Source organism: Phaethon aethereus (genome assembly GCF_964289735.1).
Source record: "Phaethon aethereus genome assembly, chromosome: 2".
NCBI lineage: Eukaryota > Metazoa > Chordata > Aves > Phaethontiformes > Phaethontidae > Phaethon > Phaethon aethereus.
Window position 1 is genome coordinate 161904126 of NC_138582.1, and position 19498 is coordinate 161923623.

Here is a 19498-nt window from a genome sequence, read left to right on the forward strand (position 1 = left end):
TGACACATGCTCCAGTCCTTTTATCATCTTTTAGTCCTTTGCTGGACTCGCTCCAGTATGGCCATGTCTGTCTTGTACAGAGGAGCCCACAACTGGATGCAGTGCTCCTGACGTGTGCCACCAGTGCTGGGCAGAGAGGAAGGATCACCTCCCTCAACCTGCTGGCAACACTTCTAATGCAGCCCAGAATGCTGTTGGCCACCTTTGCTGCAATGGCACGTTGCTGGCTCGTGCTCATCTTAGTGTCTTGACAGAAACTCTAAAGGCCTTTTCTATAAAGCTTCTTTTGGGATGATTGGTCCTCAGTGTGTGCTCTGCCCATTTGTCCAGCCTGTTGAGGTTCATCTGAGTGGCAGGCCACTGCCTCTCCCCATCTTGTATCTTCAGCAAACTTGCTGAGGATGCAGTCTCTCCTATCATCCAGGTCATTAGTGAAGATGTTAAACACAGTATCGACCCTCTGGGGTATGCCACTGGTGATTGGCTTCCAGCCTGACTTTGTACTGCTGGTCACAAACCTTTGAGCCCAGAAGCTCAGCCAATTTTCAGTCCGTGTCAGAGTCTGCTTACCTAGCTCATACTTCATTAATTAGACTATCAGGAGGTTTATGGAAGATGATGTTGAAAGCTTTACTAAAGTTGAGATAAACAACATCCACTGCTCTTCTCTTGCCCACTGAGCCAGTCATCTCATCGTGGAAGGCTGCTGTTGCTGTTACCATGATACCTTCTCATTTGGAGGTGATGGTGGCGTTTGTTTATTGCTCATGTTAAAATCCACGATTTGTCCAAGTTTCTCTTGAAAAAATAAGGGAGGAAGCGAGTACACCGAACTGAATTTTGTGAGATTCACTGAAAGTATTAAGGTACTTTTGTCCTGAAACCTTATAAAATGATTATCTAAAGAGCCTTCAGTGGGATATTGTGGAAGTAGTCCACCTGAGTTTGCAGTCTGTGTCCCAAGATTTCAGACATTAGCTGCTGTTCAAGTTGGCATCCAATTTTTGTTTAAAGATCATTACGCAGAGAAATGAGTATTTTTCAGGAATGACCTATAACTAACTATCCATAAAAAACTGGTTTCTGTTAACACTTGTATGTATACTACACTTTTATATGTAAGGGAGAAAAAAGTAATATCTCTAACTTTTAAAGCTGAGAAACTTATAATGTCAACTTCTTGTTTGTTGCAGGTTTATGGAATCTTGCTTCTCTTTTTTCAAATTTATGTTTGTTTGTGTTGATGCCCTTTGCCTTTTTCTTCCTGGAATCAGAAGGATTTGCTGGCTTAAAAAAGGTAGGAAAATTCTGTTAAATACATAGTAATTACAGTATATATTCCACTTTCAGCCTTCCTTTCTGATGAAACAGAAATTACAAATTTAGGAGGCTTTGGCACTGGGACGTGTATGGTTGTGTGAATGTGTATACAGGTGCGCACTCTTGCACAAGCAAGTGAAGTGAGTGTACAGCATGTGGGTGTGAGTAAGCTTAAGGGGAAAAAATGGTCCTTGAAAAGCCATGTGTACTGAGATCAAGAAAATGACTTAACTTGTGTCTTTTTGATAACAAAATGTTTTAATCAAGGTTTTATTTTTCGGAAAATGATTTTGTTGGGATGCTAAAAGGAGGGAGGGTTCAATAAATACATAGAAATAAAGTAACAAGGGAAAGAAGTACAGGCTTCTTATTAATGGGGAGGCTGATTTAAACAACAGATGACCCAGAGAAAACAAGCTTGATTTGTGAATTTTAAAGATTACAAATATCCCAAACAAGGTTCGAGTGTGGTCAGTATTAACAATAATGTGTTAAAAAAAACTGTCTTAAATGGGCAGAGAGTAACTAAAAATATTCAACTTAATTGAATATACTCAAGTTGGGAGGGCTGAGTATTTCAGTGAAGCATGGAATTTGGCAAAGCAATTTCTGAACAATGAGTTGATAACTTTTGTATTAATATGTGAACTCAAGAAATATAATGAAAAAATACTATAATGGGAGGCCCAGCAAAATGAATTTCAAATTGCAAATATCAAATAAATTAAACTGGAACGACTGTCTGGGGACCAACTGTAGCACGTTTTCATTAATCTTTATCATCCAAATGATTACACTTTTGTTTTTAATGACACTACACTTGAGGGAATTCTGTGCCCTTTGGGTGACAGTTATTAAAAAGCTAAGAATCTTGAAAAGTCATCTGAAATCAGGAAAATAAAATGCATTAAAGATGGATGCGAAAGATTTGAGTCACTGATGGATTGCACATAATGTAAATCAATGAGGGAAGAAAAACATAATTCCTGGTTGCGTGGACAGGAATTGGCACAGAGGCAATGAAGTTGCCATTTTTGTTCTTGGTGGAATTGGGGAAAACTCAAGTACTGCATTCAATTTGGGATTTTAGGGTTCATGTAGACACTTGAGAGAAAACAGAGGACAGCAAGAAAAAAAACACCAAAAAGTTAAAGCACAGCATGAAGGAAATTTTTAATTCAGAGGGAATAATGTGAAGAAACAGAGACTTTATTCTATATCTGAAGCTACCGGGAGATTACATAGACTGAGCAGTATTGCTGTGTCAGAAAGGACCTGCAGGACGCAACCACGATGGTGTGTAAATACTTGTTTGATGTAGCCTGTTCTGAGCTGGTTGCTGCTGCTGCAGTGTTACATCTACAATTTGGTCAAAACACAGTATCCTAGTTACTTCAGTTACAAGTCTGGGTGACTAAGCTAATGAGTTCAACTTCAAAGAGGTTGGTGATGGCCTGCTATGTTTAAGTCTACTTATCCAACTTGGCTGGAAAACACTCTCCTCTCCCCTTCTTCCTTCATTTCAGGCATCTATAGGGCTAAGAAAATTTTTAGCAGCTTCTTTTGTCCTTTCAGTTTTCAGGTGGAGGCCGCTTCATTTTCCTTTTGACTCTGTTTAGCCACAGCTACTGTATAAGTTTATCTTCTACAAAAGAAATAAGTTAACTGATTTTAGTGGGGTTTGTGTCTCCTGCAGTCTAACCATACCCAAGGATTCTCTCCATTAGTGTACCATGTACTGTAATGGTGGTGTGTCCCCTTGACTTGTAGATTTCTGTTGGCTCCAGCAGGTGCATTATGTATCCCAGCTGCATTAAACTTGCATTTTACATAAAGCTGTAATAGTTATAGCGTAACTTTTAAACTTATGATACTGGGTATCAATAAATACCATTCAAGATAAACAGAATCACCGTTACATGTTTACACTTGGAAGCATTTGTAACTCCAGATGAGGTAGAACCGTAATCTATCTGCAGACGTCAGGAAAAAAAAACGTTTGTTGGTGCTTTAGAGTAATTTTGCTTCTTCATGGGAATAAGATCAGATTTTAGTACCAAAACCCACCTATTGGGGGCTGGGGGGGGCAAACCCCTGTTTTGGGAATTTTTTTTTTTGTTACTTTGACTTCTTTTGGATGTTTTTGGTACACCCGAGAAGCCAAGTGTGATTCCTAGTACAGGTACTCAAAGCCTTTGTCCAATGTCTGTTCTACCTGGCTGCTCTATTTGAAAGTAACCAAAATGAATGCAGGCATACTGAATTGTTTTAACAGCTTTGAGTGAGCCCTAAAGCTATTGGTGGAAGTGTGGGAATTGTAGTCCGTTTTAATATGAACATACCTTGTCATTGATTGCTTTTCTTAGAACCCAAGTGACAAATGTTACTTCTGGATTAAGTTGATAGTTAAAATTGAGTATGCTGTTGTGTTGAAATTCTGATGCAGATAAATGATTCTACTTGCAATAAGTACTCTCTCTATATTTTTAAAAGAATTACATGATGTAATAAGGTGATTAGAATCTGGGAAAATTGATAGTTAAGTGAACTCAGGATTACATGTAAGCTTTTCAGTCCTAGAATCTGTGAAGGGTATTCCCCATCTCTTACTTTCCTTAGATTTTAGCACATTGCTTATCTCTTTACAGAGGAAATTTTGAGACCATGATTACTTTGTACAATTCTGGTACTTTAACAAGTTATTTTTGTTTTGATTATACTTGTGCAAGTTTTTTTTTAAAAAAAAATTGTCATATTTTGCCATTCATTACATCAGACTAATGGGCCAGAGAGATAAAACATCATTCAAATGCTATTACTGTTAAGTGGCAAAACTAGACTTTAGTGATCTCAACTTAAAAGAACATTTCATACATTTGGCAAAACTTGCAGCATTTAAGAGTGATCTACTGTAAATGTGAAGACATTCCATAAGGAGGTTTGGCAGAGGATATGGAATCTTTAACCTTTCAGTTGGGAGTTGGATACAAGGAGTAGGGAAAGCAGTTCATTCTAGATACCCACCCAGCTCAGCTCAAAACTTTGATAAAAAGACTGTTCCAGTGGAAGCTTTTATGCAGGTCATCTTGAATCTGTCATAGAATTACTTTCATTATAATGAATAAATAGGTCACTGGAGATTTAGATGTGTGTAGTCAAGATGTCTATTTGAAGGTGTTCATGTAAGAATTACTTGCTGGATTTTAATAGAAGATCTGAAAATGGATGATTAAAAGAAGTTCAGTTCTGAAGTGGAATAGATTTTTAATTTTTTTTAGATGGATTTCTTTGTTCAGCTTAAATTGCAACAGTAATGTTAGTCGTTATCACATATGGGCCTAACCCTCAAAGTTTTTAGCCATCTGTTTGAGTGTTTATCAATACACTATAAAAGTTGCTTCTGTGTATTCACTGTAACGTCAACTTCTTGCAAGCTATGATATTTCAGATAGCTCAGGTTGCTATTATGAGCAAACTTTCCTTTCCATGTATTTGTAAGGAAGTATTGCCCCCTTAGTTGTTTAAGTTTCATGAATCAGAATGGGTTTGATTAACCATCTTCCAATTTACTATGGCTTTTTTTCTCGGTTGCTAGTATACTTTCTAAATGGCACATGGCCCCTCTTATAGACTCTTTTTGATTCCCCAGGGCAACAGTTTAAAACAACCAAGGACTTGCATATTGTGCAGAGGAGAGAAATACGGAAATTAGGCACTCACCATGGACGGATGCAGTGTTGTACTGAAAATCAAACTGATTCTCTGCCTAGTTTTTAATGAAAACCACTATGTTAATTCAAAAATGGCATTTTGGGCCTAAGGGGGTTCACCATCGTCTTTTAAAGAGCTTAAGTGCTCTTCCTTACTATCGTTTATTTCCATTTAATGGCAGTTGCAGACTTCTGTTATCAGGAAAATAATTTTAAAAGCAATATTGGAGGTGTATAACATGTATGTGTATATGTATATCTTTGTGTATTTATGCACACGTATTTTCATGCACACATGTGAGTTAGTTTTTTCAAGGCTGTTGAAGTAGTTGGAGGTCACTGTGATACATTACACCTTAGCTGGTGCTATTAACTGAGCTATTGGAGTACCTGAAGTAACTTCAATCTCCTGCATTGTTATTAAAAACTTTTTCATATCTTTCTGTATTCTTCGTGTCTTCCTTTGTAGAGTCTGTGCATAAAGGCGTATTTCTTGTTTAGATACTCTTCCAGTTCTTTGTCACTGGCCTTCTCAAATTCTGTAGTGTAGTTATGAAACAGTGTCAGCCATGTTTCTTAATGTCAGAATTAACCTCATTCTTTATCGTTCTCTCCAAAAAAGGAAAATTGTGGTATTTGGAGTTGGACATCTGTAGTTCACAGTGCTGATGCTGCCATGTGTGATAACAGACTTCACAGAAAATTACGTGTGTGCTGCTGTGTGAAGGAGGCAAGCATTTTTGAGGAGATAATTGCTATACCTTTTCTTGACCTTTAAAATATGCTTTCTCTTGATGTAACTTCAACTGAAATTTGTATTTGTTTGAAGTTGACAAAGATAAAGATGCTTAGGAGTAATTGCCTTGTAAGAAAATACAAATAGTGCAATTTACTGCTGTGAGAAACTGGAATAACTAGGTATTGCATAATCGTGAGTGCAGAGTTTTAAAAAGGCTTTATGAAGTATTTTACCTTAATACTGATCTTTGAACTTGAAGTCATGGCATAAAGTTTAACATGAGCGACAGCAACATCCTGACCAATTATCCAAATTATCCAGACATCCCAAAATGTTCAGAACACAACACACAGAGTCTGTGGATTAAGAGGTTAACTCCTGGAACATCAAAAGAAGTGCATGATAATAAAAACAAATAGTACAAAAATTTGAGGTAACTTCCTTGCTTAATTAATTAGGTAGACCAGGTGGAAGCGAAGAGGCCAGAGCTGGTGCTCAGAATGTCTATAAAGCTGAGCAACATGACAGCACAATGGAGGAGGAACAAAGATTTTTTTAATATACTTCTATCCTGTGTCACAGTTTGAAATTGTCCTGGTTTATGTCCCTTTTGGCAAACTTACATAAAAGTGACCCTGTACTGTATTTTATGACCAGATGACTTTTTTCCCAGTGGCTAATTTGTATCAGACCCCCATCTTAAAGAGACACAGAAATGAGTAGGAAGTCCAAGCCGGTTTGTCTCAATGAGCTTTCATTGCATGCTTTCATTATTTTTGCTCGTTTTTGCCACTGATCATCCATAAATTGTTGGAAATGAGTGATTAAGGAAGTGCTGCTTAGTGTTAGCGGCACATGCACATTCTTGGTATGTTTTTTGTGGGTGAGAGGAAATCACGTACTGCACAAACAAAAAGGAAAACTCCTGCTGGGAACCTTTCAAGGAAATTTAACTTGCATAATGTTTTGATCTTGGTGTTTATTACAGAAAATAAGAGTAATATTTCACCAGCTATTGTTATGTGTCAGCTAGTCTCTCCATCTGCTTGCCTTTCCTCGATATCTCTTTCCAAATTCTCATTGAGTTTATTTTAATACAAACACCACTTAAAAATGTAGCAGTTTATTCATACACTTAAGGCAGGTGAGATGGGTCAGTGTTCAGAACAGTTTATTGTGTAGTGCTTGCTACTGTATAAAGATTTGGCTGTCATGACTGCAAAGTCCTGCCTATGTTAGCAAGTTGCAGCTTAGCCCATGCAAGTAAAACATAGTGTGTAGGTTCCCTTCCAAATAGTGAAAAACAGTGGTTGCTGCTGTTAAAGGCAGATTTCTTCCTCTCTTCCATTGGAGCATGGCTTTTAAAAATGTGTTCTGTAAATAAAATTACTTATTGGGGGAGGAATTGAAACGTTGAAGCTTTGCAAAAATACATTTATTAGCATTTTTTTTATTTTTTTTGGAAAGTGCTTTTTTTGCTGTAAAGGTAAGCTATTGTTAACTTGCTGAGCAGCCACAGTGTGTATGTCTGCCATCTCATCAACATTTAAGTTTATTTGATAAGCTCTCTATTTATCAATAGCAATGACTTTTCCTAGTCATGTTACTATGTAATAAGACTGAAGTAAGCTTAAGTTTCTAATGTGTTGTGTTGCAGTACATTGTATTTGCAAACTCTAGGTAACTGAACATAGTAATAAATGTAAGTGAAAAGTAAACCTGCCACTTTTTGTGGTGTGTATGGAAATTCTAATTTCTGTGTTTTTCCATGTAGAAAAGCCGTACTTCCCAGTTTTGCTGTGTGTACCAGTAGAACTCTGGTTTAACTGTAGGTGTAGAGCACATTTTCAGCATGTGATGAAGCAAGTGTAGGAAGCATGTTCAAAGTCAGTTTTGAAGTATTCTACAAACCTTTTTGCTAATCTCAAGAAGTGTTCTGTGGAAAGCAATTGTTTCTATTATGCAAAATACTGGGGAAGTTGGCTTGGAAATCCTTCCCAATGTCAGATTATCTCTAATTAAACCAGTCAATTTTCTAAATTTGTATTGATTTTTCTGGAAAAGTGATTTGGAGAGTGGAAGAGTCTTGAACCCTGTTTGGAAACAGCATTTCAGTTTGTCTTTTATGCTTGCATGTACCTCCAACTGCAATACCCACGGGCCACTGTGTGTAATGGCTCACCAAATAATCTTGAGGTACCCTGTTAACAGTGTATGTTTATTTGGCATTTAAGCACGTATTTATTTGTCTATAAAATCATTCAGCATGAACTGAGACTTTCGTGCTCTGATCTCCATGAAATGTTTACTAGTGTGTAACTAAATTATTGTACATTATATTACAACCCATTTACTCATTCCATTAGTAATACCAGAGACAAAAGTTGTTTAATCAGTCACATCAAAGGCAGCTGTTTGGTTTTGTATTTTTGACATAAGCTAACATCTTAAGTTCAGATATGAAGTCTAGTTCTTTAAACTGGAGTCATTTAAAATGACACCACTTAAAATTTATTAGAGTTTTTCTGTTGTTGTTTAAAAGCAGATCCTGATCATTCTGGGATTCTGATTTGGAAAGTAGCTTGATCGGGTTTTTCCTCCTCCCTATTAAAATAAAAGCATACTTAACTGACACTTACACAAACCCATAACATAATCTATAAGATGTAAGGTGGATAGTTAAGGACTATATTTAATGGCGAACCTTGCCTTAAGAATGGAGCATATCATGACTCTTCATATGCTTCCTGCTTCAGTTGAAGTCTCAGAAATGACATGTATACAGCTAAATGTAGTGTGTCTAATTTACAAAGTGGAGGACAGGCACATCTAATACTAAATTTGAGAAGAGTTTATAAAATGGCAGGAAATGAAAGCTGAGAAGGTTTAGCATACTTGTTAGCATGTCACACTGGCGAGTGTCTACACTAAACTCTGGAAAAATGTTAAAATTACAGTTTTACACTATGAGGCCCTTTATTTGCAATTCTGAAGAGGAAAAGAAAATTTCGTACTTTAAGGGTGTATTTCAGCAAATGAGTCTGAAAAGAGTTCTGTGAGTGTATGACCTGCTTCAGAGGACCTGTGACTGGAATGTGTTAACTAGAGACTAGTATGACTTTAAAATAGCTTTGTCTGTAAAAGTATTGCAGGGGTATCTGGTCTTCTGTCCTTTCACGATGACTGTAACTAAGGCAAAGTTAAAGACAGTAAGAACACAAACATTACTACAGGTAGGTCAAGAAGAGGTTGGGAATGTTGCTTGCATGAATTTTGGTGTTACAAAGCCTAGACTTCAGCATGTATAACTTACTTGGTGTCTGTATTTAGGAACGAAGGCTGTGCAAGACTTTTAGGTAAATAACGTGTGTGTATCCTTCAACTTAGGGCCCTGTCATGTTTCAATGAGACCTAAAAAGAATTCAAGAATTGGTGGTTAGGACAGAGAAACTTGTGGCTATTGAGTAAGAATGGCTTAATGTGAGGATTTACTTTTGTAGCTTTATAAAACATTTTATAAGGTATTAGAAGATGTCTTGCTTAAGTCAGTTGGGGACATTATATGCAAAACCTGTCCTTTTATTTTACCATAAGGAGATCTATGGTTTGTTGAATATATGTAACAGTTCTGTATCTGGGACAGCTGAGGGGGAAATAAGTGGATGTTGGTTGTTGCACACATTGGATCAAGATGTGATGAGATGTGATCTGTGCTCCGTTTCATTGAAGTAGTTAAATGTCAGTTGGTTGCTTCCATAAATTAGAATGTACTTCTTTTAAAGAGGCCTCGGTATAAGTTAAAAAAAATAGAGTAACAGGAGATAAGCTAATGGTATAGTTTACTTGGCATAGCTTTTCTGCATTACCTGTCTCCCTGCAACTTCATTAGCTGAGCAATGATTCAGCCTTTCTGCAGGAATTTATGGGGTTGAGATTATAATTACTTTTTTTGACCAACTCTTTAATGTAGATAGAAAAGCAAAATGTGTCAGGCTTACTCTGGGTTCTTGCAACATTTTCATGTATTTGAGCTATGGAAATTAGTAGACTAACAAAGTGAAACAAGAATTATTAGTAATATGGGGGTAAAAACACTGTGCAAAGAAAATCCCAAACATGCTTAGTGTTACTTCAAAATGTGGTTGTCTGACCATTACCTCTAGCATACGGTGGGAAACTGTATTAGATGACTCTTACAGATGAGTACCTACTCATATGCAAAACTAATTAGTTTTAGAAGCTAGCACTGGAGCATTAGTGTTTCCATCTCATCTGAGCCAGGAATGAAATGCATTGCTGAACTCTTGTACTTTCCAGACTCCTACATTGTTCTGAACTTGTACATCTCTGCTATATTTAACATGCATGTATTTTGTGGAATTTCTGTAGTTCTTTGGTAAATGCTTTAATATGTAGTTGGAAGTCTACAAATGGAATAAAATTTGAATATTTTTCTCTGCTGCTCTCTTAGTGAGTAAATTGATTGGGTTTTTAATGTTACAGTTTTTATTTGTTTTTAGGATAACTTATGAGTTATGCCTGAGTAAAAATAGACATGCTAAATACTTCTACTACTCATAAAGTATACAGATGGTACAGCTACCAATACTAAGCCTGAATCTTTTCATTTGTCATCAATGTAAACTGAAGCACTGGGTTCTAAAATACTTTTTTCCTAAGATACTTTTTTTTTTTAGGCAGAAATGAGTAGTTTTCAGATTTTGTTTGGATGATGCATACTTAATGCCCTCTGTAGACCCTTCTGTTTGTGGTAGATGATAGCTGTACATCTAAAAACCCTGAGGTATAGTTCTTCATTTCTTTAATTGTCAGTTTATAATAAAGTTCACATAAGTATTTCATTTACACTAGAAAATTTTCCCATCCTCTGGGAAGGAAGTAAGTATTCACACGTGCAGGATCCCCGAAATGGCTGTGATTCAGGGGATCTAGAAGCCCCTCCTCTTAGTCAATGGAAAAAGGCAGATGCCTCTCAGAATTTGGCATGTCTGAATTACAGGCTCCAAGAAGGCAATGTGAACACCTTTCCATCTCAGTATATGGGTTTCTTTTATTAAATGGTAAGACATGCTGTTGGTTTTATTTGAACATGGTGATTTGTTTTATAAAAATGGCTGGTTTATGCATGAGGAATGTTTTTATTAAGCTTTGAATATTTTCACACTAGTCTGTGTTTTCATTTGAGTCTTCATTGGTATCAAATAGTGACCTTTCAGGACAAGCAGAAACATCGTGTCTATTTTAAGTGTCTTTATGCAGTTTTATGACTTTATATAGAAAAAAGACAAACTTTACAGATTTAATAGAAATGTTATTTTAATTCACACAGAGGAAAATCACCATATAATTTTATGTTGATAGTGGCAAGATTTAATATAAATATCGTAATCATAAAGGCATGAAACAATTTTCTGAGGCTTCCTTTTACTAAATGAGGCTTTGCTAGTTAAACACCACTTCTGATTCCCTCTCTAGAAACAGTTTTTTTCACTAATACTGATAATCAGCAATATGATATTTAGACCCTTAGTCTATATTACTTATTTAGTATTATAAGAAATACTCCACATTAAGGATTGCTCTATATTAAGAATTACTTATTCTGAATTGACAATGCAAGAAAGAGCTAATGCATCTGTAGTGAGGAGTTGTAAGGCAGCCAACAACTTCATTTACAGAGGACATGAGGAAGGAGGACCAATGAGTTTCTTCCATCCCTGGCCATTTTCTTTTCTTTTTTAATTTTTAATTTTTTGGGGTGTAGCTTTTTGAAGGATTTCCCAGCTTATTAAAAGGAACTTCCAGCTGTCTGGTGCTTTGGTCAATTCCTAGAAGCATGTTTTCTTCTTGATCTTATTCACACTTGCAGGGGGTTAGTAACAGACACTGACACCAAAAAAACTTCAAGTTTCTCTGTATTTTAGAACTTTAATAGTGACCTTTGTGCTTCTATGTGCCATTTGCTTTTGGGAACTGTCTTTGTGGTTTCTTTCTGCCAGAAACACAATCACAAATTCCAAGTCTGTCTTTATACTTTTGCGTTACTTATCTTAATCCTCTGCCAAGCTACAAAGAAGTTGGAAAATAATCCATTTATCTTCCTATCACTCCAGTCTAGCAGGAAAGATTCTTTCTGATCCAAAAGTAAATGAGTAGAGGCAGACTCATGGTGTCAGAAATCCCACAGCTCCCATGTTGTTGCAGGTGGCTTTGGAAAGTCTGGGAAACTTGGTAGATGGAGAGAGTGGAGCATCTAAGAGCTAATTAGCAAGGGCTGGGCTAGGGAATGGAACAACAGAGGAAACTTAGGGGAGAGGGGTAGCATTGGGACAGTCATCGTTTTACTATGTGTATCTCTTCATTTCTTACTTCCTCTCTCTCCAAAAGGTTTGGGTTGTATTTTAATAAGAGCTTAGACATAATCCTGGTTTGTTTTTTTTTTCACAATAGTTTCTTTCTGCAAAGGAGGGATGGGCAGGCTGCAGCAGGGTAGTAGCGTACATCTGACAGCTGTAGGCTGTAATTATTTTATTCCAGCTAGTAGGTGTTTGCATTTTCTCTGATATTCTGTCTAGAATTCTTTTCCTCATATTAAGAAATTGGTATGTCTTCTGTTACAAAATTTGGGGGGAATGTTTTTCTAATATACTATTTCTATGTTAAATATGCAAGAATGATATCTAAGTGTGGAAGAGCCAGGTGTATCTTCTTTCCTGAAGTAATTTGAATCCATTTATTTGAAACAATGCCTTAACTGCTAGGCAGTATATGAATCTCAGGTTATCATTTTCACTGGAGTGTCTTGTATTGGTTAATTAAAAAGGTCCTAGGGAAAAAAATGAGAAAGCACTGTTTTTTTTATCCCAGTTGTGAGGATGCAAGTCTGCAAGGAGTCCATCTTGGTTCTTAAGTTATTTCAGTGAGTTACTTGCATGCAAAGATGTCAACAGGAAAGTTTGATGGTTATAGACCCCAAAATACACTATAACACTGTGGTTTGGATGCTCTTCTGGGACACTAAGAGGGCCTAAGTTTTCTTTGGCAGAGAAATCATTCCAGTGGGTGTACTGCATCCTGGATAGATGTCCTCTTCACCAGTGTACTAAATAAAAACATCTCTCTCTCTTTTTTTTTTTTTTTTTTTTTTTTTACCCTAGTTGAGTGATTTTGGTCCTTCATTTCCAGCTTGGAAGGCATAGGTCTAATGCTTGTTGGTACATGTCTTTAGCCAATACCCAAAGAATTAATCATGTTGGGATTTTTTTTCCCCGTAAAGTTCCTTTAACTTTCATTTTGTTTTTCTCTTTCCAGTTCTTAGCTTCTTTTAGAAATTTCTGGATTTTGTTACTTACATTGTGTAACTATTATATTCTGTACAGTTAAAATGATTTCAACTGCCGCCTCTTGATCTATTGACAGAATGGTAACCATTGTGAAATCATTTCAGAAAAGATACTAACACAAAATCATCTGAAAATTGCTGGGCATGTTTTGCGACTATGAATTTTTTTTTTATTGATTTGTATTGATTGAAGATTTGTATTGTGAACAATAAATATAAACTTTAAAATCCTGTGTTGTGATGAAAAGTGTTCGTTTTAATCTTAATCCCCACAGGCTGGAAAGATTCTGTGAGGGAAGACAGTGTGTGGGAGAAGGCATAGTCAGCACTGGTTACAGTCTGAAGTCTTTGATTCTTGTATGGGCAAGGAAACTTTTTTCCTGAGTTCTTGAAGCTGATGCCTGAATATATTTCTTGATTAAAATTTTTTAGCTCACTCTGAGGGTTCTGAGTCATTGGATTCTACATTTTAAAAATGAACTGAGTTCTCCTAAAACTACAGCTTCTGTTTTTGATTCAGTAATTTGTGGTAGTCTCATAAGGTAATGACCCCTTGACTAAATATCAGTGTGCTAAATTTAGTATGTGTTTCCATGTTACCTAATGGAAAATGGGTCTCCTTTGCTTACTAAAAAAAATGGTTCTGCACTGTCTTACAGAATTCAGAAAAAAGGTTGCGCAAAGTATGGTTTCTAACCATAGAAATGCTTAGAATGCTTGAAGCTCATCTCTTCATTAACGCTTACAAACTGAGAAAGAGGTGGTGTCGTGTGCTAAAAATGTGGTTGATGCTAACATCCCCAACCTTGTACCTGCTGTCGTTCTTCTTCTTTTGTAGTACCTCCATTTATTTTCCATAGATGTTCGCGTGCATGTTTGTTGCAGTCAGCCTCTCACTGAACAAATCTTAAGGTTACTAAGACTCCTTTTTGTCACATGAAAACAATGGGCTTCATGTGTACTTTAAATGTGCCATGATTGCAGAAATGTTTCCCAGGGTTTCCCTATGGGTCAGGGCATGGTGTAAAAAGTAATGTTTACTTACCATGCAAGAGGTCAGGATGTCCAGGCAGAACTGTGTGCAAATATTCAGCACCATAGAAACTTTGTTAGACTCTCTGGTTTTGTGTGTAACATTGTAATTTTTACTTCATTAAGAATAGGTTTTTTCATTATTTTTTTCTGCACAATTTGCAACCAAATTAAAATGTGGAATTAATAAAAACTAACAGAAGCCATACGATGTCATTGGTCATATAGTTCCAAATATGTCCATCTTATAGGAGCTAATAATGTGTCCATCAAAACCACTATAGCCAGGTAATGTTCCAGCAAAGTGCTTTTTCTGAGGTAGGGGTGGGGCTGTAGTTCTTTGGTTTTGCCAGGAGTTTTGCCTCTTATGGAAAGAGAAAATAACATGTTGCAAGTTTTTGTACTCCTTCACCAGTGTTAAAGCACAAGAACTCTTGGTAAATATTGTTGAAATCCTTACAGTGTTAGAAAACATCAACAATTAGGCTTAAATCGCTGGAAAATGTTTGTATTCCTGATCACAACTGGCAGAGGAAAAACTGGCAAAAAATGATTTGATTACTTTCATTTACGTAATCATCCTTTACCAAAAAGTATTAACTTGTGACTTTCTGGCACAGGGTTGTGTTACTGCTTGGAAGACAGCTGTATCTTCCACAGTGTGTTTCCTGAATACATGGTGCATGTTTTACCGTAGCTCTGCAAGAGGTGGTCGTCAGCGATTTCCTTTTAAGCCTTTCCAGATTTTGCATGTGACTCAATGGAGAGGGGAGCAGTCAGCCGGTTTCTTGCCTATGCACTGTCCTTGTGAGGCATTGTGGTCAGGAAAGATCCCTGTGCTAACTGCTAGTTACACGAGATACCTGAAGCCTTGTGAACAACCAGTGTGCAGAGCAAGGTTTTTGCTTTTTACCTATGCTAGCTTAATAGCAAAGCATTTTGTGCTGTTAAATTTGTATCAATCAAAATAGTTATAGAATTTCAAATGGGGGGAAAAAAGGCCCAACACTTCTTACTGTCTCCATTATCAAGAAATCTCCCCTTTCCATATTGAAAAGCTGTAAGAAATTATCACCAGACATATGTTCTCTTATGAAATAAAAACCAGCCTCTAAGTGTTATGTGTGAACACACGTAGTGGGGAAAGTCTTAATGTGTTGCAATTGGCATAAAAGTCATCCTGCTTAACACAAATGTACTTGGGAGGAGAAGTGGTTTTCTTAGTAATTATACTTTTTGACTTTCTTGTATGACATCTGTCATCCCTTCAGGACTGTTTTTGCCATTTGTACTTCATTGCGTTTTTCAGCTGGAGAATTACCTTTTTTGGCCATGTGCTGGTTTTTAATATGTTTTGGATATTTCTCATCCAGGATGACTTATCTGTGTTAATCATAGTAGAAACATGGTAAGGTCTTGGTGATGCCTTCCAGAGTAGCAACTAAAAATTTGTCAGAACGCTTCTAGAATAATTAAAAGCTTTCTTGCTAAAAGGAGGCTTTTCTGGAAACATGAACCCTTAGGCTCGCTGCTTCAGGCAGTGTAAGTAGCTCAGGATTAAACAATATAAAAACTTCTGAGTGTCTGAGCAATTGAATTTTAAAGAAGCAGAAGTCTGAGAGACAGATATCTCTAAGGCTATACAAACCACAAGATCCTTAAAATGTGTTTGTAGGACAGCTTTTCTTTATAGGGATGCCTTGAGAGCTTCAAATGCTCTTTTTGTTCATCTTTCATTTATTCCCCCCCCATTAGTGTACAGAGAAGATGACAGATATTACTAGGCTTCTGTCAAGTTCCAGGCTGCTGGGATTGATGTGTTAAACATCTTTCCTTTAAAAAAATATTTCACTTGGTTAAGCACTCATGTTAAAGAACTTAGTGGATTTTGAAAACGTGCTGTGAGTAAAAATGTAGGTGAGCTGTTGAGTCTAAACTGTGAAACTTTGAGCCTGAGGTAGAGGGGAAAATTTTTAATTCTTTCTAAAGGCTGTGGTTGTGTTCATCTCATAAGTCTACAGCATGGGCGCATTATTTAAGGCTGTGTTGTTAATGCTGTACTTGAAATCTGAGTTTGATATTTTAATCGGTAGTGGTTTCAAGGTTGTTCTCCTTGTGCCGCCCCTAGTAAGCTGTATAGACCCTTATTTGTTTCAGTCTGCATCTTACATTTTAATTCTTCTTTAAATTAGAACTAGAACATAGGATAGATGCAAACCAGTCTTTTTCTTCACGGTGTCAATATCCTGGAGGTATCCTTCTGGTGCTTTACGGTGCAATCCATGCTTGGTTCGGAGATAATTAAATCCCTTCTCCCTTAAAACAGGCTGAACTGCAAGTGGAATTGCATTAAAATAATTCATAAGATGGTGAATTAATTGTGGTATATGCATTCTGTTTGTAATGAAGGACACCTTAAGAATGAAGTAGTATTTGCATTATGAAATGTAGGTTTAAAAGTTGGGATCTAGAACAATTTTCAGAAAAACCTGATGTGTGCTGGTTGGTTGAAAAGTGCTTACTTTCCTTGTTCTTACCTGTCAGAACCATTAGGAAAATATGGCTAGATGAAGATTTGGACAACTTAATTTTCCTTCCCGAATACAATATGGAAAGCTAAAAATACAAAGTATTTTCCCATTCCTCTTTCTTATGGTCAGTCTAGTTTCCATAGGATGTTAAGCAGTGATCATAGGAGCTCCCGAGGCAATTTCTCCTGACTAAACAATTGAACTGGAAAACTCTGATGTAAAAGGTGACTATTTCCCCCTTTCTTCCCTTACCTGTCTGTGCATGTGTACGTACATATGTGCATGCACACACATTTAACTTGCTGGGTAGGCCACCTTCTTCATTTGTGTGGTAAAGGTTTCCTTTGTTCCAGTTGCACATTGACGATGAGGAATGAAGGGACTCTTCCAATTGATTCAAATGCAGTCACTTTTTGACACCAAGATTTAGGCTGTACAGCTGTTTTTCCTTGCTTAGTTAGAATGCTGATTTGAAGTAGTCCTACATACCTACACTGCATGTTTTTCATATTGTACTAATTTGTTAATTCTGTGCTCGAGACAGATACGATGGTGTAGACCGAACACAAACAATAACTGTACTTTTACAAGCTGATTTGAAATTTGGGATTGTTGCTGTTTTTGAAGATGGCAGACTCTAATGCAGCTTTTCACACAAAAAAATGTGAGGAGTAAATTAATTCAAAAAGTGCAACAAGTATTATATGAAATACAAGTGGCATTACTTCTGCTCCATGAAGATATGCTGTGACATTTTGTTCATCTAAGAAATCTGAGTAATATAATGGGGCTGTAGGAGGGAAGTGAAATGACTCAAAGAGGAAATGTTAAGCCAAAACCAAAATGTCAGTGAAGAGGTTTTTGCTCAGAAAAAATAATTCCGCATTGAATTTCAAGGTTTATTTGCATAGTTTTGCTTTCATTAAAAAAAAAGAAACGTTGCTTGTATTTACCTGTTTTTTCTCTGTTCTCAAAGTCAGGAGTATAGATTTTTGCCCAGCTCTTAAGTTAGTGATGTTTCTAATGATAATGTTTAAGCTTTAAGTTTTTTTCACCTGAACAGACAAAAGTACCTTCAGAAAAAATAAGAAGTAATAAGGACGTCTAAGGCTCATTTATCACTACTTTTTTTTTTTATACCGTGAGGGTGCCAGAGTGCTGGCAGAGGTTGCCCAGGCAGGTTGTGGAATCTCCATCCTTGGAGGTACTCAAAAGCCACCTGGACACAGTCCTGGGCAGCTGGCAGTAGGTGGCCCTGCTTGAGCAGGTAGGGGTGGACCAGATGACCTCCAGAGGTCCTTGCCAACCTCAACCATTCTGTGAGTCTCCAGAAGTTTTCTGTATATGTGTGTCTGTGCGCATGGGGGGAAATTCTGTACCTTTCATTCCTTACAAATAGCAGCTATTTGATAGGTACACTAATGTATGTAAGTATGAACTAATGTGCCTGGAACCTTAATGTTTTAGTAGGGCACAGTCTTATGGGTGCTTAATTGAGATTAAGTATTTACCGATATGCTTTAAGCATCTTAATTTTTTTTTTTTTTGAATCCTGGACTGTTACCAGGTATTCATTAGTGCCTATGACAGAATATGTCTGTCTAGTCACTTCACTGAAGTTCTTCAAAAAATTACTGTTTTACTATTTTTAAATGATCATCAGCGTGTGAATCCTATCGTGGGCATGTTCTGTGTAATACAAAAATGATTCTGCCCTTGGTGTGAACTGTCAGTCCTGCTTTTCAATACACACATGAAACTGCAGTATTGTTGATGTATCTCATTGATGCGGAGATAGTGTAATTGGTGAGAACAGGAGATTGGTCCAATTTTCTGAGAATAAAACTAGCACGGAAACCAAAAAATGGGGAAGGCTCATTAGATAACTAACTGGCTTTTTCTAGAGTTTGTGCCAATGGTACTTTTGGTCAAAAGCAATGGTTACCTCAGAGTGCTTGCTGTGATCATTTCTCTCTCTTTTTCAGGGAGAGTTATTTGTATTTTCTTAATCTTACCTGTCTTTAGAGAACACTTGCAGTAAACGTGTGGTGGGTTGACCCTGGCTGGATGCCAGGTGCCCACCAAAGCTGCTCTATCACTCCCCTTCTCAGCTGGACACGGGAGAGAATATAACAAGAAGCTTATGGGTTGAGATAAGGACAGGGAGAGATCACTCAGCAATTATGTCACAGGCAAAACAGACTTGACTTGGGGAAAATTAATTTAATTTATTACCAATCAAATCAGAGTAGGATAATGAGGAATAAAAACTAAACCCCTTCCTCCCACCCCTCCCTTCTTCCTGGGCTCAGCTTCACTCCCCATTTCTCTCCCTTCTCCCCGCGAGCGGCGCAGGGGGACGGGGAATGGGGGTTGTGGTCAGTTCATCACACCTGGTCTCTGCCGCTCCTTCCTCCTCAGGGGGAGGACTCCTCACCCTCTGCCCTGCTCCAGCGTGGGGACCCTCCCACGGGAGACCGTCCTCCATGAACTTCTCCAGTGTGAGTCCTTCCCATGGGCTGCAGTTCTTCACAAGCTGCTCCAGCCCGGGTCCCCCCACGGGTGCCGTCCTTCAGGAACAGGCTGCTCCAGCCCGGGTCCCCCCACGGGTGCCGTCCTTCAGGAACAGGCTGCTCCAGCCTGGGCCCCGCGCGGTCCCAGGTCCTGCCAGCAAACCTGCTCCAGCCGGGGCTCCTCTCTCTCCCCACGGGGCCACAGGCCCTGCCAGGAGCCGGCCCCAGCGTGGGCTGCCCACGGGGTCACGGCCTCCTTCGGGCATCCCCCTGCCCCGGCGTGGGGCCCT

The 19498-nt window shown here is 37.8% G+C and overlaps 1 protein-coding gene across 2 annotated transcripts in view; it reads left to right on the plus strand.

Annotated features, from left to right (window-relative positions):
- LMBR1 (limb development membrane protein 1) overlaps window positions 1-19498 on the plus strand; it is a gene marked incomplete at its 5' end in the record, with an annotated part of 72297 nt that overhangs the window by 27008 nt on the left and 25791 nt on the right. For both annotated transcript variants that reach the window (XM_082015590.1, XM_082015591.1), the window contains one exon: window positions 1194-1297. In XM_082015590.1, the coding sequence (XP_081871716.1) occupies window positions 1194-1297 (104 nt within the window). The remainder of the gene's footprint in view (window positions 1-1193; window positions 1298-19498) is intronic.